The 24,662-nt window shown below is 40.9% G+C and overlaps 3 protein-coding genes across 4 annotated transcripts; 2 read left to right on the top strand and 1 right to left on the bottom strand.

Moving 5' to 3' along the window:
- The first annotated feature begins 247 nt into the window (after positions 1–247).
- LOC128864302 (uncharacterized) lies at positions 248–6,056 on the top strand. 2 transcript variants are annotated; one of them, XM_054103904.1, is made up of 7 exons: positions 261–387; positions 476–611; positions 684–4,451; positions 4,536–4,802; positions 4,867–4,988; positions 5,068–5,726; positions 5,795–6,056. In XM_054103904.1, exons 1-7 carry the CDS (start codon positions 352–354, stop codon positions 5,991–5,993), a joined length of 5,187 nt encoding a protein of 1,728 aa, XP_053959879.1. In that variant the 5' UTR covers positions 261–351; the 3' UTR covers positions 5,994–6,056. The 2 variants fall into 2 exon arrangements, with proteins under 2 accessions (XP_053959887.1, XP_053959879.1); XM_054103912.1 differs by lacking the exons at positions 5,068–5,726; positions 5,795–6,056 and having other exon boundaries at positions 248–387; positions 4,851–4,982.
- Positions 6,057–7,997: 1,941 nt separating this feature from the next.
- Positions 7,998–12,418, top strand: LOC128864292 (uncharacterized). The gene is made up of 6 exons (XM_054103892.1): positions 7,998–8,187; positions 8,251–8,392; positions 8,453–8,831; positions 8,896–9,087; positions 9,152–9,323; positions 11,696–12,418. Exons 1-6 carry the CDS (start codon positions 8,122–8,124, stop codon positions 12,389–12,391), a joined length of 1,647 nt encoding a protein of 548 aa, XP_053959867.1. The 5' UTR covers positions 7,998–8,121; the 3' UTR covers positions 12,392–12,418.
- Positions 12,419–15,257: 2,839 nt separating this feature from the next.
- Positions 15,258–23,550, bottom strand: LOC128858450 (uncharacterized). Its single transcript, XM_054095147.1, has 4 exons — positions 22,373–23,550; positions 22,109–22,306; positions 16,738–17,856; positions 15,258–16,650 (listed from the first exon to the last, which is right to left on the bottom strand). Exons 1-4 carry the CDS (start codon positions 23,445–23,447, stop codon positions 16,451–16,453), a joined length of 2,592 nt encoding a protein of 863 aa, XP_053951122.1. The 5' UTR covers positions 23,448–23,550; the 3' UTR covers positions 15,258–16,450.
- Between the last annotated feature and the right edge of the window lie 1,112 nt (positions 23,551–24,662).

Here is a 24,662-nt window from a genome sequence, read left to right as displayed (position 1 = left end):
TGCTGACAACATTTAGAACACCTTCGTCGTGATGCCAATAACACTGGCTTACTCACTGCTGCGTACCAACAAAGGTCACCTGGTGCACAGTTACAAAGATCTAATGGCCCTTGATATGGAATGGAATTACATCCATTTTCCTGATGCCAATTGCCACTGCGCACTGTAGAACGGTACCCTCTAATAAAAACACCTTACTATAGTTTTTGTTTTTTAGTAACCTACCGACTTCAGAGTTTTAATTCAGAAAATTTTCAATGAAAATTAAAAAAAAAAAACACGAAAAAATTGTGTCTTCTCTTCTGGTTTTTATCAAAATTTCTTGTGCAAGCAAAATTTTTAATAATAATTATGAGAATATTTGGAAAAGTCCTACAGACTTTGCGAGTAAGTTGTCATTTTTTGCGCCTTCCTCACATTCACACTTTTCTTCAATCCCCCTTGCCTACCCTACTTAATATCCAATCCTTCTTAGCTGCCTAGACGACAATCGAACTTTAAACCGCGTCGCTGTTCCTCATTTCTTTGCTATTATATCCCTACCCGTCGTTCTACTCTCAATAATCGCATCACAAAAAATGTTTCCATCCGTTCAAAGGCTTCTAACACAGGTAAGTATTGGTTGGAATTTATGCGACAAGCAACTATGAATACACAAATTGTGACTTTTTGTGGCGTTGTAGGCTCATCTAATAAGGGAAGCAGCATCGGTGGATCCAACTTAGCCAACATACTGCCAGTGGCTTTGATACATGCGAAAAGCCCCACCACTTCGACCAAAATCATGCTGATTCCACTCAATTTGTTCGACGAGGATGATGACGCCAATAATAAGACTATGAAAACGCTGTCGGTTATTCGAGAACATGCGAGACAAATTGAGGCATTCACAGAAAATCTAATGAACACAACAGAGTCAACACATGACGGCGTACCACTTCCATCTAGCAAGGGAAACGCATTGCAGGATGACGTGACATTATTCATCCCTAACGAAAAAGCTCCAAATACGCCAAATTCGCAAACTTTGCAATCTTCCGAGGAGAGTCTTAAAAGCAGCAGGGTTTCGCTTTATGAAAATCTTGAACGCGCTGTGGCCGAGCAAGAAATGAATCGCATCGAAACACACGACTGCTTCGATGTGGCGGCTTGGAATAGCTCCAAGCAGGATTTGGTTGTGTATGTGCCCGAAAATCTGGAAGAGAAACTACAACAAATGGCAATATCATCCATGCAGTTGGCCTTCGAAATGGACATGAGTAATATTCGCGATGCAATTTTTAGAACGGCTGCTTTTGAGAAGATCAACATGTTTAAGCCGCCCACACCAAAGTCATTGAAAGATCCCACACTGACGATGAAGGCCAACTTGGATCTGGAAAAAGCTGATAATAAAGACACAATTCCACTGGACTTTAATGCTTTGATTCAGGGTACTGTAGAAATCGATCCATCCAAATACACCCCAAGCGATCTGGGAGAAATCAGAGTGCCTGAATTTAATGACTGTGTTACTGCTATAGCAGCGAATATATGCAGCACAGCTTTGCAGAAGGGCTTTCCTGCAGACATTCATCGAATGGCATATTCCACGAACTCTCCGAAGAATAAAGAAACTCCACCTACTAATCCACATATTGTTTGTGTTCGTGAGGGTTCAAAAGGTTGCATTTCCCCTGGCAATGCAGAATACCCGAAATTCGTCCCTCATCCCAGCCCCGAAACGGTGTCGAACTCAAAGGAAGCTGTCAAATCAGAGAAGGCGAGTAGAGCTAATATATCTTCAGAAATTTCGTTACTCTCTTCGGAAATAATTGGTTACAATTCACGTGGTCTAATGGGTTGTAAGGCGTATGCCCTAGCTTTAGCTGAAGCAACGAAGCGCCGTGCAGATATTGATAAGAAGAACGATGAAATAAAAAATCCAAAGAAGGAAGCGACAAGAAAAAAGGATAAATGCGGTGACCCCAAAAACAACCCTTGTACGAAACCTTTGTTAGATGAATGTGGAAAGGAGTTGAAAAAAGATTGCCCAACTAGAAAAACGGACGATAAGAAGAAGAAGAAAGATCCTTGCAAGGATGACCCTTGTAAAAAAGCAGCTGGAAAAGACACTTGTGGTGGTAAAAAGAAGAAAGACAAGCCTAAGGGCAAAGATATATGTGGGAATTTAGAAAAAGGAAACCGATGTGACAGCGAGACAGATGCATGCCGAGTTGAAGAAGTTCCATGTTCGAAACCGAAGAAGAAAAAATGCATTTTAGATGATCCGTGTAAAGACCCTTGTGAAAAGGAAAAGGTAAAGAAGGAAACTCCTAACAAAAAGAAATGCTCTTCCGCTACGCCCCTTTTATATAGCGCAAAATGTCCGCTTCCGAAAAAACAGGAGCCCGGAGCTTCTGGTACAGAAAATAAGTGTAAACAGGCGAAGAGCCTTTGCGATATGAAAAAACAGGAGCCCGAAACTTCTGGAAAAGAAAATAAGTGTAAACCGGTGAAGAGCCTTTGCGATATGAAGAACCAGGAGCCCGGAGCTTCTGGAAAAGAAAATAAGTGTAAGCCGGTGAAAAGCCTTTGCGATATGAAGAAACAGGACTCTGGAACATCTGGGGGAAAAAATAAGTGTAAGCCGGTGAAAAGCCTTTGCGATATGAAGAAACAGGAGCCCGGAGCTTCTGGGAAAGAAAATAAGTGTAAACCGGTGAAGAGCCTTTGCGATATGAAGAAACAGGAGGCTGGAACATCTGGGGCGAAAAATAAGTGTAAGCCGGTGAAAAGCCTTTGCGATATGAAAAAATCAAAACCGTTGATTTCGCTATGTGAAACGTCAGCAAAAAAAGCTAAGAGTTGTGGTGATCTAAAGAAGTCAGACAATAAATGCAAATCAAACGAGGCAAAGAAAGATAAATCGGCATCATCTGGTTCGCCTGAAAGTAAATGTAAGCCATTTAAAAGTGTTTCTATGAAAGAAAGTAAATGTGGGCCACCTAAAAAGACTGCTTCCGATTCAAAGTGTGGGTCGCCTAAAAAATCAGATTCTGACTTAAAATGTGGACAACCTAAAAAATCTGCTTCCAACTCAAAATGTGGAACACCTAAAAAATCAGATTCCGACTCAAAGTGTGGGTCGTCGAAAAAATCAGATTCTGACTCAAAGTGTGGACAACCTAAAAAATCTGCTTCGAAATCAAAATGTGGACCACCTAAAAAATCTGATTCCGATTTGAAGTGTGGACAACCTAAAAAATCTGCTTCCAACTCAAAATGTGGAACACCTAAAAAATCAGATTCCGACTCAAAGTGTGGGACACCGAAAAAATCAGACTCTGGCTCAAAGTGTGGACCTAAAAAATCTGCTTCCGATTCAAAGTGTGGACCTAAAAAATCTGCTTCCGATTCAAAGTGTGGGTCACCTAAAAAATCAGATTCCGACTTAAAGTGTGGTCAACCAAAAAAATCTGCTTCCAACTCAAAATGTGGAACACCTAAAAAATCAGATTCCGAATCAAAGTGTGGGTCACCGAAAAAATCAGAATCTGACTCAAAGTGTGGACCTAAAAAATCTGCTTCGAAATCAAAATGTGGACCACCTAAAAAATCAGATTCTGACTTAAAATGTGGACAACCTAAAAAATCTGCTTCCGATTCGAAATGCGGGTCACCTAAAAAATCAGATTCTGACTCAAAATGTGGCCAACTTAAAAAATCTACTTCCGAGTCAAAATGTGGTTCACCTAAAAAATCTGCTTCCGACTCAAAATGTGGGCCACCTAAAAAATCTGCTTCCGACTCAAAGGGAGATAGCAAATGCAAATCAGGAAAAAGTAATGATGGAAAATCAGGAGAGTGTAAACGGTACGAAGGTTTCTGTAAGAGCGATAAATCCAAGAACTCTTGTTCAAAAGATAAAAAAAAGGATAGCAAATGCAAGCCTATCAAAAAACTGTGTGATGACAAAAAATCGTCTGAAGCTTCTTGTAAATCTAAAAAGTCTTCTTCGAAGTCTGAAGTTGAGTCAAAGAAAGATTCGAAATCCCAGTGCCATAAGGACAAAAAATCAACAGCTCCCAACTGCAAAACCAAACCTGGTTCTGGTTCGAGTTCAAGTTCGGGCCAAGGCTGTAAGAAATACAGCACGTTGGTTAACCCCAAGCCAGTTTTTGACGTTTTACCCGCTAAGCGCTTTTTCAGTGTCCTTCCGTCGTACAATGTTTCTCATAGCTTAATTCTCTGGAGACAGTTCAGCTCAAAGAAAAATTCAAAGGGAAAGAAAAAGAACAACCAAAACGCCGCATTCTGCCAGAAGCTTCAATCGAAGCCAAAATCTAAACGTATTGACAAACCAGAACGGAAAAAAGCAAAAACAGACTGTTATGCTGACTCTAACGGGGAGTGCCAAGAGCGTTCGTGCAAGGATCCTAAAAAATCCGACTGCTCTAAATTCCACAAGGGTAAGTGACCAAATCTACGAAAAATGTGTGTGTTTTTTTTTACAAAACCATCCAACTGAAAATTTGATTATTATAATAAGGCAGAAAATGAGAACCTCTCGTCTCTAAGCCTACGAACATGCTTACATGTTGTTGGCCCATTTTCTTCCCTAAAACGAAGATATTTCGGAACGGACACTCAGACAACAACAAATGAAGAATGTGAAAATGAAAATAAGAATGACGATTGTGATGCTCAAGAAGAATGTGATTCAAATCTAACAAACGGAACAAGAAATGAAGTGATCAGGATACTGGAGCCGTGTACAGTTGAAAGATGCTTGGAAGCCATACCGAATTTCAGTGAATATGGTAAGACGAAATTTTCATTTTTGTAAATATCTGCAAATTTCTTTATAGAAGAAATCCACTGCAGATGTTCTTGTGCGCACTGAGGCTGTGGCGCTCTCTGGCTCAGATCTGCATTACTACGAAACCGGGGGCAGGTTCTACCCCGGCATGACGCTAGGCCACGACGCAACTGGTGTGGTAGCAGAAGTGCGTATTCGATCGGTATTATATAAGTACACTACGCTATATTGACACTTCTCTGTCCCGCGGTTGACGCTTTCAACAGGTTGGTTGTTCAATTAAGAAAATACGTCCGGGTGACCCCGTTGTTGTGGAATCGGGATTAGCTTGTGGCATATGTGACTACTGCAAGAAGGGATGCTACAACATCTGCAACCAATTAATTTTCAATGGTTTTCTTCGCAAATACCAAGTACACCCTGCTGACCTCTGCCACAAAATACCAACCGACGTCAACATAATCGAAGCGACTTTGACTCAAACATTGGCGCTTGGATGTCAGGCGTGCTTCAAAGCGCAAGTGCTACCCACTACAAATGTTCTCATTATCGGCGCGAGTCCCACAGCCATATCGGCGGCACTATGTGCGCGTGCCATTGGTGCTGGCAACATCTGTGTGGCGTCCACAATGAAAGACTCTCTTCAGGTAATTGAGAAAACGTTTCACTTCGACTGTATGTACTACGAACCCGACATGCAGTACCGCATGATATTGGAATGCTTGTTTAGCGTGCTGCACGCCTGGCCCGATGCCGTCATAAATTGCGCCATCTCGGAGAAGACCATGAATTTGGCAGTGATGGCGCTAAAGCCATGTGGCGTATGCGTTTTAGCAGAGTGTGATACGGAGTGCGCGTGTTTCAATGCGATGGACGTGCTTATGAAAAACCTGAAGTTGCTCCCCAGCTTTCGATCCATTAATATGTGAGTTCTTAGTGCTGTGTTCCATACAGGAACTGCTGCTTATTTATTTAATTAAATGTCAAATTCAGGTTTCCGACTGCTTTGAAATTGATCGAGGGTGGCAAGGCGCCTATTGGTCGACTGGTTTCAAAGGTGTTTGAATGGCAGGAGGTCGATCAGGCTTTCCGGAAAGCACTACACGAATCGAACGTTGGTAATAAAAAAGTAATAGTAAGATGTGCGGAAGAAGAAGAAGATACGTACAAGAAGGAAGATTGCAAAACTTAGTAAACCTGGTGTAATATTCAAAATTTTTATAAATAAAGAAAATTGTGATTTGTGCTAACTTTTTTTACTCGTTTTTCAAAAAGCAAAATTGATATTTTTTATAAAAACTAAGAAGATATAACAAGTCTGAATACAGATATGCATGACCTCGAATACCGTATACACCCTGTATTTCTTAAAGTCCCCAATAACATACGAATGAACAAAAAAAAGAAAAAAAGTAAAGTGAAAAATATTTATTTCTTGGATTGGAGATAAAATATGGGGTAGGGATGTTTTTTGGTAATGTTATTTGGCGAGCTCCGGGGAGCTGTGGAGGTTTCAGTTGGGGTGCTTAAAGAAGGTTAAGTCTCATTGCGCGAAGTGGAGGCCGTGAACCGTAGTCGAATGCATACACCGTGTGGTCTGCTCGCTATGTGTCTTAAGGTCTGAGCAGGTATTAAGGAGGCGCTACTCGCTGCACTGGTTGCAACTAACCGAAGTTGAGTTCGGGTTGACCTTTTTTGGCAAACGGAGCAGAAATAGACGTCAGATCCAGGGTTAAGCCCGATCCCAGCCCGGAACAGAAGTGTTTATAGTAACCGCATATTGCTGCTACAAAGGCGATAGACGAGGGATGGAGTTCAGCACACAAAACAGGGTTACTTCACCAGAGACCTGAGTCGAAAAAATCCCCAAGTAATTGCGGTAGAATGCGCTGTCATAGGAATGCCAGCTTCGTGGTTTATGTTTGCACATATTTTATAAATGGTGGAACCGAAACTAGGGAACCTTGATTTACTCGTTCCCACGACAGTTGGTTCTACGTAGCCAGAACAAACCGGATTTATATCCGGCCAAGGACTGATACTTCAGCAGCAATCCCAGTATTTGTATGGGATTGTTAATGCTGTTACAACAACAACAACAACAACCTTGATTTACTCAACATCAATTGGTCAACGTTCTCTTTTATTACACGTACCTGTCATGGTGAAAAAATTCAGAAGGTGTGGCAAATATCAGACCGTTGATCGGCTCTCAGCGAATTTGAAAGAATCAGCTGTTTGGATGACATAAACTCGGCCCTGACAGCGGTTTGTCTACGAAAAAAACTGAGACTGTGCTGGTCACATACGAATAAAATTAAAATAGTACCACTCGCGCTGCTTCTGCCGGCTCATTTCACACTTCTTCACTCCCTCGTCCAATCAGTCGAGGTTCAGAAGGCTGTGTTGATGTTTTTCGTATATCACTCACACAGTCTTAGTTTTTTCGTAAACAAATCGTCTCATAACCCTTGCTACGACAGCCCATTAGCTGATCCTGTGAAATTCGTTGAGAGCCGCTTGACGGTTTGATATTGGCCGCACCTGTATAAATCTTTTCACCATGAGTCTCCAATGACGTTCCAGCCGAAGTTACTTGCTGAATTTCGTTTTTCACCATAACTGAAAGCCAAATCTGGTATCATCCCATGGTGAAAAGATTTAATGGTGTGGTCGATACCAGACTGTTATTCGGCTCTCAGCGAATTTGATAGAATCGGCCGTTGGGGTGACGCAGCAGGAGCCGTGAATCGGTTTGTGTGCGAGAAAACTAAGAATGCGTTAGTGATATACGAGAAAAATCAACACAGTGTCACTTCGTCGCCGTCTGCACAACTACTGATTGGATGAGTGTGTGTAATGATATACGATTGTGTTACTGATATAAAAAAAACCAACACTTCCTTCACTCATATTGCCTTGTTGGTATCTGAACAACGACTGATTGAACCAGTGTGTGAATACATGTGAAATGATCGTGCAGAATTCGGCTAGCGAGTCATTCCCGTGACGTGGCATCCGAAGTTCCCTTCAATTTTTTTTTTCAACATTGTTATTGGCCAAGCCTAGTAACCTATCATCCTTAGTGTCATGCACGCGTTTCTATTGAAAAAAGTACGGACAGGTGGCGCTGTATACGTTAAGCTGTATTTTCTACAGCTGATTTAATCTCTAATGCAACTCTGTATAAAAGATGGACAATTTTCGAGTTTGTTTTCTTTTGGGCGCAACGTGTTTCTTAATTTCACACTCAAAGTTTTTGTGATTTTCTATTGGGCAGTTAAATAATAAATTTCTGTTTGTGAAGCACTGAAACCAAGATGGGAAAGCTTAATGTTACAATACTTCGTTATTTAACAAAGGAGGATTTTCGAGTGCTCACTGCGGTTTGTATCGGATAGCTATTTAGTTGTGCATTGCAATTTAGAGTAAATGAAAATATCCTACAGATCGAAATGGGCATGAAGAACCACGAGCTTGTACCCGGCCAGTTGGCTGCTTCTATTGCCAATCTAAAGTCCGGCGGAGTGCATAAACTGCTGCGCGAGCTATGCAAACACAAACTGGTTTCCTATGAGCGTGGAAAGAAATGTAAGATTTCGGTTTGATTAGGCCGTGCAAGCACTAAATACATTTCTTCATTTTCTACAGTTGATGGATATCGCCTTACAAATACAGGATACGACTATTTGGCTTTGAAATCGCTGACATTGCGCGGCTCTGTAGCTTCGTTCGGCAACCAAATTGGTGTAGGCAAAGAATCCAATATATATGTCGTTGCGGACGAGGATGATCAACCAATATGTTTGAAGTTGCACAGACTGGGGCGCACCTGTTTTCGTAACATAAAGGCAAAGCGAGATTACCATGGGCGACGGCACAAGGCTTCGTGGCTGTATTTATCGCGCATATCGGCCACTCGCGAATTTGCCTACATGAGCGCATTATATGATCGTGGCTTTCCAGTACCCAAACCCATCGACTTTAATCGTCATTGCGTCTTAATGGAGCTAGTCAATGGCTGGCCAATGTAAGCTATAAAAAATGATATAAACATAAAATTGTCAGTAAACATCACCGCTTCCTTATAATAGGACACAAGTACAAGAGTTGACTGACGTTGAACAGGTATATGATGACCTAATGAACTTGATTGTGCGTCTGGGCAACGCTGGAGTTATTCATGGCGACTTCAATGAGTTCAATTTAATGGTCACTGATGATGGAAAACCCATTCTAATTGATTTTCCGCAAATGATGTCTACCTCACATGAAAACGCTGAATTGTGAGAAAAAGTTTCTGCGCTATTGTTAATTATTACATATTTAATAATTATATTTGGTGTTTAGTTTCTTCGAGCGTGATGTAAATTGCGTACGCGAAATGTTCCGCAGAAAATTTGGCTACGAAAGTGAAGATTATCCAAAATTCACAGACTTGAAACGTGAAGACGACTTGGACGCTGAAGTGCATTGCACTGGATACGGGTTCACCAAAGAAATGGAGAGAGACCTTTTGCAGGTATAACTTTGTTTCATATATATTTTATTTTGTAAACAAGTTGTGTCCCGTAGATACAAACTCGCATAACGCAAAGATTTTTGAAGTTTATTGGCATTCGTTCATACGCATTACACCTAATTATCTTTTTACACGATAGATATATATAAATTTGACCGAGCTCCTCCTCCTATTTGTGGTGTGCGTCTTAATGTTGTTCCACAAATGGAGGGACCTACAGTTTCAAGCCGACTCCGAACGGCAGACATTTTTATGAGGAGCTTTTTCGTGGCAGAAATACACTCGGAGGTTTGCCATTCCCTGCCGAGGGGCGACCGCTATTAGAAAAATGTTTTTATTAATTTTGCTTTCAGCGAGATTCGAACCAACGTTCTCTCTGCGAATTCCGAATGGTAATCACGCACAAACCCATTCGGCTACGGCGGCCGCCGTATTTATTAAGAGATTTAGACATAAACGAATCTTGATACAATTAGAGATCTGAGAAAGAATGTAGAACAATAGACATTAAAAGGCATCTGATACATTTTGAACGCTAACTGTTCACATTAATAAGTAAAATTTTGTTGGCCTATAAAACAGTCCCCCTCACATTCTCTAGAAAGAGTTTATAGTGGTACTAAAGGGTTTTCTAATAAGAGGTGTTGTATTGATATTCAAAGAAAAATTTTATTTTGTAATATAAATGAGCGGCTGTTTATTTGACTAAAAAGAGGAAGGTATGCCGTTGGTTGGTTGGTTAGAGTGGTGATTCATCCAGAATCCAAATAGCGCTTCCGCACCATTTTGTTGTCACATCCTCGTTACCAAATTGTTTAACAGTTATTTACAGCAGGACTATATCCAGTCTGTGCGGTTTGGGAACGTTATTAGGTTGTTGACGTCTAAGCCAGACAGTTGCTCGAGACTCTCGAACAGCGGTTTGCCCAGGGTTAACATTCTGTCCTTCCATAGGGCAGGGCATTCACAGAGGAAATGGAAGATTGTTTCTTTTTTCTCCGGTTGTTTACAACTATGACAGTATGTGTTGTGAGGGATGCCCATTTTGGCGGCTTGCTCTCCGATAGACCAGAAGCCAGTTATGACTGCCGTAAGTCTACAGGTGTCCCATCGTTTCATGTTTATTAATGTCGACGATTGCTTGAGGTTGTAGGTGGGCCATAACGTTCTGCTGATTTTGCATTTCGTCTGGTCTCTCCATCTACAATCTGCAACTCGAAGGTATTTTAGGGAAATTGCATTCTTGACCGCACCTAGTGGAGTAAATACTGGTACTGCAAGAGCGCTATTCATGGCAGATCCCCCTCTTGCCAGTTCATCAGCTTATTCGTTACCTTCTATGTTCCGGTGTCCCGGGACCCAAATAAAGGTTACTCTATGGTTTTCACTCAAGTTGGTGAGGCTATTCCTACTTTGCTCCACCACTTTAGAGGTTGTTATAGTCGCGTCCAGCGCCTGGATTGCAGCTTGGCTATCCGAAAGAATAGCGATATTGCCCTTAAAAGAAAAATCTGCGATTAGTAACCTACAGGCTTCCCCAATTGCTAGTACTTCCGCTTGGAAGACGATGCTGGTATTAGGGAGACGCACAGATTTTTCAATTCCAAGTCTATGAGAATATATACCAGCTCCAACACCACAATCCATTTTACTGCCATCTGTATAGACTGTGGTATCGAAGTTGTTTAGAGAGAATCCCTTCTTCCATTCTTTTTTAGATGGAAAGAGTGTGGCAAAATTCCTATTGAACGTTACCATCGGGACGATGTAGTCAGTCCTCACCGAGGTTAACTGAGTTTGTCGCAATAATAGACTAGCGTGACCATAAGTTTTTTCTTTCCAGCGACCCGCTTCATTTAACCTAAATGCACTCATGGTTGCCGTCTTCTTTATATACATAAGGTATGCCGTTAATACTACAAAATAATATCAGGCAAATGACCATGCAATTTTCCATAACCGAATTGCAAAGTGGCTGCCCTATGTCCTCGATAGCCTCACGAATTCCATCTTTGAGGTCTTGAATCGACCCTGAACTGTTGGCGTAGACGCTCTCTTTCACGATGCCCCAAAGAAAAAAGTCACAAGGAGTTAAATCACAAGATCTTGGTGGCCAATTGTGATCACCTCGTCGAGGATAACACGGTCCGGAAACTTTTCCCGTAAAAGATCAATGGTTTTGTTACTTGTGTGGCACGTAGCGCCGTCTTGTTGAAATTAAACGTTGTCCAGATCAATACCATCCAATTCCGGCCATAAAAAATCGTTAATCATCTCTCGATAGCGCAATCCATTGATTCATAACACCTGTTATTGGAAAACCCTTTACAACTGTTTTTTTTAACATTTTTTCATTGCGACTGATTTTTCAGGAATATGGCATGATTGAAGACGATGAGGATGAGGAATTTAATGATTGCGAGGGCGCAGATATTGACGAAACGCCCAGTGGGAAATGCGCGGACGAAGACCTCAAAGCATATCGGCGACAGCTTGAAAATGAGGTTAGTTTCAGCGAAATGAAAACTACGAAGACCGCTGACGATTCCATTCGTCGTTACATTGAATCGTGTTCACAATATTTGGCAAACATAAACCTAAATCAAGAAGCTGAACTGCCAGGTGAACTGCCGCAAACACATATCGCCAACAGTTTGGAAGCCACAGGTGTGCAGCCAAATAACATTTCAACCGAAGCAGTGATAGATAACGAATCTGAAGTCGTCAGCGACGATAATCACGACATCGATGCTGTATCGTTGAGTTCTAACGATTTGGAAACTGATAATGTTCCGGAGCTGAATAACATGGATCCCAACTCACGCATGTATCGCTTAAAAATGGTTGAGAAGCTCTTGAACGACACACGCAGTCAACGTTCATACTCAACTAATGCAAGCACAATAGCGCCGTCCGTAGTGACAGATCGCATTCGAAAGAATTTTGGCGCCAAAGAAAGGCGAGAAATGCGCAAACATTGTGTGGCCAAAGGCGAAGCCAGCGCAGTGCACAGACATCGCAAAGAGAATAAGGACGTGGTTAAGGAATACGCTGGATGGGATTTTTAAGCTGTTAGTGCGAGAAAGAAATACGTAGTAATAAGTAAAAAAAAAAAAAAAGAATGTAACGTAACTGATCCAGCAAATTCACATTAAAATTATAAAATTGGAAAAGTTATAGACTGCTTTATATTGTTTCAGAAGAAGAAGAAGTTACTAATCAATCAAATATTTTCCTTTCCACGCAATTCTAAGTATTTTGCAAATATAAATGCACAATCAAAGTTGGAAGCCGTGGCTGGATGTATGTATGTTTGTGCTGTTGTTAATTGCATGCTTTTAATGTAGCGTAGTGGAGATAAGTGTAGCGTTACGTTTATATGTACATACAGTGGCAACACAATTTATTCGTACACTCACAGTTTATAAACAGATACACCTGATACTTAGCACGATTTATGCAAAAAAGAACAACATTTTAATATATTCCTAAAAAAAAACATTTTTATTGAATATTTAGCGAACCAAGACTTCCAAAATCATTTTTGGAATTAGAGAACTTAAGGTACTGATGAAATATGGCACAATTTTATGCAAAAACTAGTGTACCCGGCGCGCTTTACTACGCCAACAACTAAAATAGATGTAAGAAAAATAACTTTCACCAGTACACAAATATTCAATTCGTTCTAAACCATTTTATTGATTTTGTTTATTTCGAAAAAATTGTGACATTTTAAAATTTTAGTTTCAATTCGATGTTTATTGAAGTGCTGTGAGACTCACAATATTTCTTGTTTTTCCATCTGGTGCGTAGACGAATAAATCAGAAGGTTTTCCGACACGTGAGCAAGCCACATAGAGCTGTCCATGTGAGAAGCAAGGATTCTCCAAATTTAATCCCCTTGTAAGGATTGTCCTTGTGCTTTGTTAATAGTCATTGCGAAAGCGAGTCGCACCGGGAACTGTAAACGTTTGCATTCGAATAGCATATCTGTTGGCATCATTGGGATACGTGGCAATAATACGTCTTCACCTTTGAATTTTCCAATCAAAATTGTTGCCTCGATAACATTGTTCATCATTTTCTTGACTGAGAGTCTGGTTCCGTTGCAAAGTCGTGGTGGATTTATGTTTCGAAGAAGAATGATGGGTACGTCATGGCCAGTTACATGTCATATTCGTTTCCTCTGTGTAAAAAAATACATGGTCATACTAATTTTTATGACAATCGGTTGAACGGGACAGAAATTGCTACTCTGCAGCGCCACCTGGTGACGAGTGGCAGCATATTCTACAAACCTTCTCCGTGGAAAAATACATATATATACCAATTTTTATAATAATCGGTCCAAAAGTTTTTGAGTTCATCGATAACATACAGACAAACATTCATTTTTATATAAAGGATGGTTAAGTTTCAAGGGCCGGTGTTGATTTTAAATAAAATACAATTTTTTTAGGAAATTACAGCCATTTCTCTTTATTATGATAATATTGGTATGGCTCAATTACGTATGGAACAAAATATCGGTCAAATGACCGCCGCGGCCTCGGCGGCACACCTCCATCCGATGGTCCAAATTTTCGAAGACGCTGAGGCGTAATTGAGGTTCTATGCCGTTAATGTGCCGAATTATCTCATCCTTTAGCTCTTGAATTGTTGCTGGCTTATCGACGTACACCTTTTCTTTCAAATAACCCCAAAGAAAGAAGTCCAACGGTGCCAAATCACTTGATTTGGCGGCCAATTGACATCGCCGCGACGTGAGATTATTCGGCCATCAAAGCTCTTGAATTGTTGCTGGCTTATCGACGTACACCTTTTCTTTCAAATAACCCCAAAGAAAGAAGTCCAAAGGTGTCGTTGACGTTTAGGTGGGGTTCACATTCAACATCGGCCCTTGAAATTTAACCACCCTTTATAAAGATAATAGAAAAAACGAGTATTCAGTACTTTTTAATGTTCCGCCTTTAGCTTTAATAACTGCTTCCAAACGTCGATGCATACTTTACCAATACCTTGGTTTCATTAGCTGCAATTTTCTTCCACTCAACACTTAAAGCTTCCATTAAGTGCTGCCTTTGATGCTATTTTGTGCTTTCTGATTCTTCTCACGCGCAATTGGGTTCTGATCTGGCAATTGAGGTATAGTTTAAAGCTGCTTACAGTGGTAAATAAGCCATTCTTGCACGAGATAAGATGAGTGTTTTGGTTCATTGTCTTGTTGAAACAAGAACCCTTTAACATCCAGTTCAAGTTGAATGGCATTATCATCAATAAAAGCCATTTTTCGGTACCAGTGTAACTTGCCCTTACCTCTATGGAAGGACAGAATGTTAACCCTGGGCCAACCGCTGTTCGAGAGTCTCGAACAACTGTCTGGCTTATCATCGTTGAATATGGCGTTGTCCTAAAAAGGATCTGGCTCATTTATATAGCGTTTGGCGAACTCCACTCTCTTCTTTCTGTTTATATCTGCAATGTAGCGCTTGCGGCGTGCCACTCTGCTACGATAACCAGCGGGGGGCCTCTTATCAGTCGGCTTCAAAAATCGGCTTTTTTTTTACTGCAATCGATAGATATATTATAGGAGAATATGCCCTCCCTTTATAGCGGTATTCACAGCGATTTCGGAGTTACAGGCCTGTGTACCGTCCCTCGTGTGAGTATACTGTCCTTCTGAAAACTTTGAAACACGTTTTCTCAAAACCATATTTTCGTTTCAAACCGATAATCTATACAAAGATAATAAAAATGCGCAACTGTGTAATTAACTAACAAAATACAAAAAAAAATTCATTTTTTAAAGTTATTTAACACCTTTTTTGAAACAAAAATAGCGAAAAACAGCACTTTTTTTTGAATAATTAATTGTGTGTTCATTTTTTCATATTTTAATACAAGAGTCTATTATATGCGGGAAAGCCTTCTGAATAAGACAATATTTTTCTTTTGTGTTTCAGGCGGAAACTACGACCGCAATCTTACACGCGGTTTTACTAGCGCGCAACGAGAAGCTGTGCGAGATCCCTCATATCTCCGTCATTTTGTTTTTTTTATTTTTGTTACAAAATTGTTTATTACTCTTCCATCATCCCTTCAAATAAATGCAAAAGATTATTCCTGTGTGTCGCTTTTTTCGCCTCGAAAAAAAATTGAGAAAAAACACCTTTTTTAAAGCCACTGATAAGGGGGGGCTTAAGCAGGCAATTACGAACTGTTTGTGGGCTTACTTTTTTATGCAAATACTTGAATATTTCGGCATAGTATCGTGCAGGTTATTTTTGGATTTTGTGCGACTGATGCTACTATGTTGCGTTCCGCACGTGAAGTCAATATTTTCGCCTTCCTGAGTGGTGATTAGCTGCCATATTAACGTAATTAGCAATAAAACTTTGCACCGTAGAATGCGATTTGCCAATTTTTTTGTCGACTTCGCGTAGACTTGTTTTCCGCGTACAATTTAATAACAATTTTACGCATTTCTAATGGTAAATCCCTTAAATGTAGCGGCAGACTAATCACCTACCCTGTCAGAAATCAAAATACATTAACGAAACCAACGCAAAACTGAGTCTTGTCGAGGTCCTATGCTCTCGAGAGGAGTGAACAAGGAAAAAAAGGTAAATCCGCACTTCGTCCCGTTTAACCAATCTTATTTCATTTTCAGCAACAAACGATTTTACTGTTATTTTTGCGGCAACAATAACATGAGCTGATAGCGTACGAATAAATGTTTTGCCGCATTTTGCTACGTCTGCCTGCTTTCCTTAGAACCTTTCAGCGTGAGTTGAAATGGCGGGAGTTTTGTTTGTGGCAATTCATTCGGAATATAACATTCTTACAATGACCCAAAAGGGAATATATTGTCGCAGGAAATATTTTGCACAAAGCTAAAAATTTTCACGTTCTACGCAGGGTGTACGAATAAATTGTGTGACCACTGTATCCACACATTGATAAGAGTAATGGGCTTCAAATCGGTGAAGTGCCTGATTACAAGGTACGCTGATAGTAAATTTGTGTCTTTGCTCCTCGCCTATTTTATGTAATAATTAATCCATTTACTTGGTTTAGTGCTATTTCATTATCTTATTTACTTAATTATTTTATGAGTTTTTAATCTAATCAACTCTATCTAGTAGTCCTTTTCGATCGAAAAAGGGCAACAGTGTTTTCATGATATCTTGAACTCTTTTGTTACTATATAAATTTTTGTAAAAGTTCCTGGAGCGTTCGCTGATCTCGGTCAAACTTCTAAGGTCCGCGTCTTCAGTGGTTTCACTTATCGTTAAGGGATGATTTACTAGTGATGATGTAAAAGCTTAAATATATTATAAAAAAAGAGTTAATTATTTTTTAATTTTTTTCTTGTTTTTTTTAAGAAAACACTACAAAGCTACCAACATACCGTAAAATCGCCGATCTTCCAGCTGCACCGACAGTTCATGCAAAGTCGGCACATGACCGCCATAGTTGAACTTTCGCAGCGTGTCTGCCAATACTCCATGGTAATACTGTATAAGCTCGTCCTGGCGCTGTATACGCAGCTCCCTCACGAACGAAGTGTTGATTAGGTAATGCAGATCCACTGCTGGCGACGACCAATTACTGAACTGGAAATCAATTAGGCGCGCATCCTTAACGCTTCTTGTGCCATTCTTTTGGCCTTCCGTTTCAAATGACAGCATTATGTTAGTTGCCCACATGTCACTGTGTACAAGCGTCAGAAAGTGTCCTTCTTTGTGATCGAAACTTCGCACTGCATACTCAAATATGACGGGCTTCAATTTGAGCAGTTTTTCCTTGTAGTAAGCGCCCAACTCTTTGCAGCCACCAGCGAAATCAGCGCAAACCTCAGTCATGCCTTGGAAAAAAGGTTCAAAAGCGTGATTTGAGCGTCTAAGGAACCCGCCATGCAAGTTCGTTAAAACGCCCGGCATGCGTTCGTTCATCACAGCACCGGTGGCATGGAATTTGGCTAATTTCCTCAAAGCCAACTTGGCCTGTTGCTCGTCCATGCCGGCTAAGCGGTCAGCAATTGCAAAGTGTGACACTGACAAATCTTCCAAAATAATCGCCGAACGCTCAAAGTCCACATGGATTATGTCGGCAAAGAGTTTATCATCGTCTCCGATCTCCAACAATAGTTGGCTCATCTGTGGTAACACTTGATCATACATGAACATCTCTCTGTGGTAAACATCAAAATCCTTCATAATTTTTTCAATCACTGGATCACCTTCGTAACTGGTTTTTGCAATGTAAAAGCCGTATTGTGGCTCCTTGTTGTTCGACGAAAGATATTCCACTTTGACACGCGTCATAATGCTAATGTAACTGTCACCCTTCGATGTACCGGAACCGTCAATAATACTGGTGACTGTGAGATTACTATCTTTTTTGTATTTACGTAAAATTGACTCGAAGTATTGCTTCGTCAGCCATGCCGCAGCGGGCTCAGTAGTTTTAGTCATTCTGATTAGCACAAAAAATATAAATGCCGCTTTGCACAACTGAACACTCTGAGCGTGTGTCCGCAAGTATTAGAATATGTAAAAGAAGATGCTTTTATAGCTGAAGTCGGTTGTGAAATCAGTTCCAGCCAGAGGCAGCTGATAAAAATGATAATTTGTGCGGTAAGAGAGTTTTGTCTCTCATATCTACAATTTATCTCAAAGTAGTGCACCTGGAAGGTGAAACGGGTACAAATATTTATTTGCTACACACATATACTCATATGCACCTATGTGGTGTAAGGTAAGAATAATAGGCTTTGCGGATGATATAGCGATAGTGACGGTGGCTAAGCACATACAGGAAGTGGAACAGATCACGAATGGAGCGATAAAACAGGTGAAAGATTGGCTCGAACAGGCGGGACTCAAATTGGCAGAGCAAAAAACGGAGACGGTTCTGATAACAAGTCGGAAAAAAGTCGAGCAGATGAGAATCAGAGTGGGAGAGCAAATTGTTCACTCACAACCGGCTCTGAAATACCTAGGAGTTATGATAGACTGTAGGTTAAATTTTAAGGCCCATATTGACTACGCGATAGAGAAAACCGCTAGCATACAAGCGGCACTCTCAAGGATCCTACCTAACATAGGTGGTCCTAAGTCAACTAGAAGGAATTTGCTTGCAAATGTGGCCACTTCAGTCCTCCTGTATGCAGCCCCAGTTTGGGCAAATGCCGCGGAACTGAAGGATAACAAAAGGAAGCTGTTGTCTGTATATAGGCTAAGTGCCCTAAGGGCATGTTGCGGCTACAGAACAATATCGGATGACGCGGCGTTTGTCATAGCTGGTATGATACCAGCGGACATTCTCGCGAGTGAAATGAAGCGAGTCTATGACAGGTGTGCAGCGGATGCCGAAATAAATAAAAAAAACGCTGAGAGAAGAAGAGCGGCTTGTGTCACTAACAAGGTGGCAAGACCGATGGAATACCTCCAGTAAAGGGCGATGGACCTATAAACTGATTCCCGATTTGCGACCATGGCTAAATCGGAGTTTCGGAGATACAACCTACCATGTGACACAGTTCCTTTCTGGACATGGAGGCTTTAGGAAATATCTGCATAGGTTCGGGCATGATGACAGCCCCTACTGCCCTGTGTGCACCAATGTAGAAGAAGACGTGGAACATGCCAGTTTCCACTGCCCACGCTTTAGAACAGGAAGAATAATTCCAAATGCAACTGACGTAGTCGAGTTCATGTTGCAATCGGAAGAAAAGTGGGAGGAGATAGCTGCATACGCTACTAGAGTTCAAAAGGAACTCAGATACACTGAGCAAATGAGACGCATTAACCGATAGACATTGACGAAGCTATATAGCTAACCAGCCCTGCGAAGTAATACGTTGAAGCAGTCCCGCAGGGAGAGTGGTGGAGGAGACGGAGTTCAAGGGTTTAGTACGTAGGTGTACTGTTTTGCAAGTCCAGACAGTATGAAAATTACTGACTGTGCGTGGTCCCGAATGAGGTGTACCCTTAGCGAGCAGTATGAATCGTGCATGCCGTCTAAGTTGACGGTATCTATGAAAGATTCCCCCTTCGTTAACAAAAAAAAAAAATTTAATTGACCACCCATCAAAATGACAGACTGCATCATTTTGGTGTTAAAGGTTACCGCGCGAAATTGAAAGAAAAAAATACGGCTATCCATGCATTCTAATCAATAAATAAATTCCACTATCAAAAATTAGTTTGACTAATTTTAAACACACCGTGCTACAAAATCACGCCCTATGCTCCAAGAAGGAGTTCCGGATACATAAAATTACATTATTTTTGTAATTACATTATTTAAGTAAAAGTAAAGTACCAGGAAGTTCGGCGGTTTACAGAAGGTTTTAAGACCGGGGCGTTTTCCTGTAAGAACAAAGACGGTGATCTGGTGACTGACATCCAGGGCACACTTAAATCTGTTAGATAGTGACAGCTGCGCATGTCACAGAGAATGTGAAGATCCCGATACCCCAATCGTTGACGACGGAATTTACGTTCCGCTAGCCGACCATGACGAGGTGAGAATAGCGATAACGCGGCTAAAGAACAACGGACGGACTGCCGGATGAGGTATTCAAACATGGCGGTGAGAAGCTGGTAAGGTGCATGCATCAGCTTCTATGCAAAATATGGTCGGATGAAAACATGCCTGTCGATTGGAATTTAAGTGTGCTCTGCCCAATTCATAACAAGGGCGATCCTGCAATCTGTTCCAATTACCGCGGGATTAGTCTTCTAAATATCGCCTATAAGTTTCTAGCGAGCGTATTGTGGGAAAGGCTGAAGCCCACCGTCAACCAACTGATTGGACCTTATCACTGTGGCTTTAGACCTGGAAAGCCCACCATCGACCAAATATTCAGAAAACGCCAAGTCTTGGAAAATACCCTTGAAAGGAGAATCGACACACACCATCTTTAAGTCGTATGCCGCGATGTCTAAATTTGGTATCCCCGCAAAACTAATACGGCTATGCAAGATGACGTTGCTCAACACCAGCAGCGCCGTCAGAATTGGGAAGGACCTCTCCGAGCCGTTTGATACCAAACGAGGTTTCAGACAGTGATTCGCTGCCGTGTGACTTCTTTAACCTGATGTTGGAGAGGATCGTGCAAGCCGCAGAACTTAATCGCTCAGGCATAATACTTAAACGGGCGTACAATTGTTGGCGTATGGCAACGATATTGACATCAACGGCCTTAACAACCGCCAACTGCCATTTCCAAACTGGATAAAGAGGCAAAGCCAATGGGTGGTGTACTAGGACAAAACGAAGTACCTGCTGTCATCAAACAAACAGTCGGCGCACTCGCGTATCGGCACCCACGTCACTGTTGACAGTTATGATTTCGAGGTTGTAAAGGACTTCGTTTATTTAGGAATCAGCATTAACACCTGTAACAATGCCAGCCTGGAAATCCAACATAGAATCTCTCTTGCCAACCAGTGCTACTTTGGACTAAGTAGGTAATTGAGCAGTAAAGACCTCTCTCGACGAACAAAACTAACACTCTACAAGACTCTCATCATGCCCGTCCTGACGTACGGCGCAGAAGCGTGGACGATGAAGCATTTCCCTATTTAAAAAAAATAATAATTGGCGCGTACGCTTTTGTTAGGTTTTTGGCCGAGCGTCTCCTCCTATTTGTGGCGTGCGTCTTGATGCTGTTCCACGAATGTAGGGACCTACAGTTTTTATGAGGAGCTTTTCCATTTCTGTTCCTCGGTCAGATATAAGAAAAGAAAAGTTTTCTATCGTTTTGCTGTTTCATGCACGGGGATTCGAATTTACGCACTCTAAAGTGGTAGTCTCGCTCCAACCCATTCGACTACGGTAGCCGACAATTACTGGACCAGACAGTGTACAGACAGACAATAAACGACACTCATCGGGAGACCCTTATCACCCTCGTAAGTTCCCATCCCCCGAATGCCGTTATCGGTGTCCAACCACCACCCGTTGCAGGCGAAGAGCTCCAGCTACCCCGAGAATCCCGCGTAACCTTGGCACAACTACGTTCTAGGTACTGTAGCAGGTTAAATTCCCACTTATCCAGAATAGACCCCGACGTACCAAACATATGTCCGGCATGTGAAGGCATCCCGCAACACTAACCACCTTTTCACATGCCCCTATCAAACCCACTCATCTGACACCCCTCTCCCTTTATGGTAGACCCAACCTGTCGAAACCGTTAGATGAGCTAGGCGAGGACGATCTGTGGTTTGCACTACACCGACAGGGCAAAGTATACCACTACAACAATAACAGCAATTACGGTGGCCGCCGTAAAAAATTAATTAAAAGTGAAAATCAGTGGATTGTTGTAAGTAGTGAATGCATTTTTTTTAATCTTTTATTATTCCACTTAGGAACATAGGGCTTCAACAAAACATTTTAATCTTATTCTGTTAACCGCTGTTCTCTTTACGACATCCCACGTTTGGTTAACTGTTTCTAGTTCACGAAGGTTAGAACGCCTCCTCTGTGTCCTTGTGGGTTCCATTCCAATGCTGTTCTGCAAATGTTTTTCCTGTCCTTTCTGAGTGTGCCCGATCCATCGCCATTTACGACCACTTATCATCTTTTGGATTGGATCTGCCACAAGTCCGCATTTCGGATAGTATTCGGCCAACAAACTACAGGGGAATTGAATTTCCCTTAAATGAAAGAAGTTGCTAATGAATATCAGTAAACATTTATTTCTACTCAAATTTTATCGGTATTTGAATAACTGCCATTTATATATTGTAATAAAATACTCCTTTATTGAGGCGTATCCAGCAGTCCTTTGCGATCGAAGTACGGCAAGAGGCACTTAATATTCTCCTGCACTGTCTTATTGGTGTACACACTGGCCCTAAAATTAGACGCGCGTTCATCTGAACCGATAAGGTTTCTGAACTCAGCATCATCGGCCTTATCGTTTATCATCACACATTGGTTAACCACTGTAGAAGTTAGTGCTGAAAGAAATGTCAGTATTTGCTTTTAGTCTTTCTTCGCAATTCAAAAGATTTCTATCCAATTACCATAGAATCGTCCGGCTTCCATTTGCACGCAGATATCATGCAAACTGGGTATAAGCGCACTATATTTCAGCTGGCTCAATGTGTCCGCTAAGACGGTGTGATAATACCGCACCAACTCATCCTGCCGGTCTATACGCAACTCATTTGGCAGTGACGTGTTGAAGAAATAGTGAAGATCCACTGCTGGTGATGACCAACTGCTGAACTGAAAATCGATTAGAACGGCATTCTTAAGTTGCTTCAAGTTGCCCTCCACTTTGTTAGCCTCTGCGTCGACATAACGCAAAAGAATGTTATTAGTCCATAGATCACCGTGCGTGAGCGTCTGAAAATAACTCTGTGGAGGTTCATATACCCTTGCACAGTATTCCATCACATTTGGTTTCAGCTGCAGCAGCTTCCTCTCATAGTAAGGGCCCAACGATTCGCACTTGCCGGCAAAGTTGGCGCACACCTCGACAAAACCTTCAAAGTACGGTGCAAGACCCTTTGTTGAGCGATTGTGCAAACCCATATTTAGTTTGTTCAGCACTCCAGGCGTACGTTCGTTCAGCACGGCGGCGGCTGCATGCATTTTGGCTAAGCTGCTTAGAACTAATTCCACTTCTGTCTCATTCAAATACGCAATCCGATTAGCCGTACAGTAATTCAGTACTGCCAAATCTTCCAGTATGATGACTGAATGTGCGTAGTCCACATGAATGGTGTCCGCGAATGGCTTGGCACAATTGTCAATTTCTTGCAGTATTTTCAACAATTTCGGTAAAACCTTGTCGTACATAACCATCTCGGTGTTGTAGACATCATAGCCTTTGATGATTTGTGTGGAAAGAGGATCATCATCGTAACAAGCCTTGACAACGTAGGAGCCACATTCAGTGATGTTGTTGCTTAACTGAAATTTGATTTTGATGCGCGTCAAAACGCTTAAGTAATGTTCGCCTTTACTCGTGTCACATTTAATGTCCAGTTCGGTAATTCGGAGTGCGTCATCGTTTTTATATCGGCGAAATGCCGCTTCCAGATACTCTCTGGTTAACCAGGCTGGTACAGGATTACTAGGTTCGACCTTCATGTTTTTTTTTTGTTTTTTATACAGATTTGATGTTAACACCTTAATTGACCAGCTGTAACTGAAAAGATTCAATGCGAGTCCATTCTAAATACGTTACAGATCTTTGTAGGGGCGTTTGCGCTGATTTTAGATAGCACCTTTGATATTGTTTGCATAAAATGTGTCGCAAATATATAATAAATACATATAATCATCATATAATAAAAGTAATACATGCACGAGTATATGTAATTTGTATGTATGCATATCTTCATTCTTTGTACTTATATGCGTTGCATCCTAATCCTATCGTGCATTGACTGTTCATAAAATCTGACATTTACATTCTTATCTTGCTTTGTCGCATTTTATTTTTTAGAGCTTAAGAGATTCGGCTATTAATTCTAAATGGAAAATAATAATGGAAGTAAATAGGATAAATTTGCACTTCTCTCTTCAGGACATTTGCATGTTGCAGTAATCCAAAATGTCGTAACGAACTTTTAGATAAAGATAAAAAACGGTTAGGTGAAGATAAAAAACGATTAGAAAAAGATTAACGTCGATTCAGTAGTTCTTAAACTTTTTCCTTAAGTGAGATTTGCCTTCATTTATGTCCTAATTTCATGTGTACACAGCCTGAGGTGGCCTTGACGGCGAATGGGCAGTTTGAGCGGGAGAAGAGTAATGAATTGTATTCAAGGGGTTATATACAGTAAGAATTAAAAAAAAATTGACTTTTGTTTATTTTTTTTCTTAATGTACATATATTTAAGAATACACACAGAAAATTTAGTATCGTTCCGATGAATATTTTCGAAGTTACACGCAAATTTGAAAAGTTGTTTCAGAGTACTTGAAAGTACAAGGCAAACTCAAACGCGTTTTATCTGAAATGGTGTTTCCAATGTCGGTGACCAACATAACTCGAAAATGGCTAAACCTGTTAGTCTCAAATTTTAATACGAGCTTCTTAAATATATTTTTTAATAATTATATAAAGATTTTTTCTGAGCGATAAATATCTTTTTTTGATTACCAATTTCAAGCCGAAATTTTTTTCAAAAATCGATTTTGTCACATTTTGTCAAAAAAATTTATTTTGCTTATTCCTTCGATCAATTACTATATTTAACATTACTTTAACAAAATCTGCTTGGTTTTTTCATTTCAGAGTATCCAGTTCAGAGATATAGTGGTCACCGCAAGACGTCTTCTTTGAGAGGAGCTCCCGGA

Source organism: Anastrepha ludens, chromosome 2 (assembly GCF_028408465.1).
Source record: "Anastrepha ludens isolate Willacy chromosome 2, idAnaLude1.1, whole genome shotgun sequence".
NCBI lineage: Eukaryota > Metazoa > Arthropoda > Insecta > Diptera > Tephritidae > Anastrepha > Anastrepha ludens.
Note: the sequence above shows the minus strand (reverse complement) of the source record. Positions and strands in the feature narration are given on the sequence as shown.

Bases quoted from the DNA above. Each gene is read 5' to 3' on its own strand.
- LOC128864302 (XM_054103904.1), top strand. From the start codon at position 352: ATGAGAATATTTGGAAAAGTCCTACAGACTTTGCGA. The intron at 4,803-4,866 runs GTAAGACGAAAT...AATCCACTGCAG, and splicing joins ACCGAATTTCAGTGAATATG to ATGTTCTTGTGCGCACTGAG. The intron at 5,727-5,794 runs GTGAGTTCTTAG...TGTCAAATTCAG, and splicing joins AGCTTTCGATCCATTAATAT to GTTTCCGACTGCTTTGAAAT.
- LOC128858450 (XM_054095147.1), bottom strand. From the start codon at position 23,447: ATGAAGGTCGAACCTAGTAATCCTGTACCAGCCTGGTTAACCAGAGAG. The intron at 17,857-22,108 runs AAAGGAGTATTT...TGCGGACACACG, and splicing joins ACTGCTGGATACGCCTCAAT to CTCAGAGTGTTCAGTTGTGC. The intron at 16,651-16,737 runs GTATGTTGGTAG...AATATATTTAAG, and splicing joins GGAAGATCGGCGATTTTACG to CTTTTACATCATCACTAGTA.
- LOC128864292 (XM_054103892.1), top strand. From the start codon at position 8,122: ATGGGAAAGCTTAATGTTACAATACTTCGTTATTTAACAAAGGAGGAT. The intron at 8,188-8,250 runs GTTTGTATCGGA...AATATCCTACAG, and splicing joins ATTTTCGAGTGCTCACTGCG to ATCGAAATGGGCATGAAGAA. The intron at 9,324-11,695 runs GTATAACTTTGT...CTGATTTTTCAG, and splicing joins TGGAGAGAGACCTTTTGCAG to GAATATGGCATGATTGAAGA.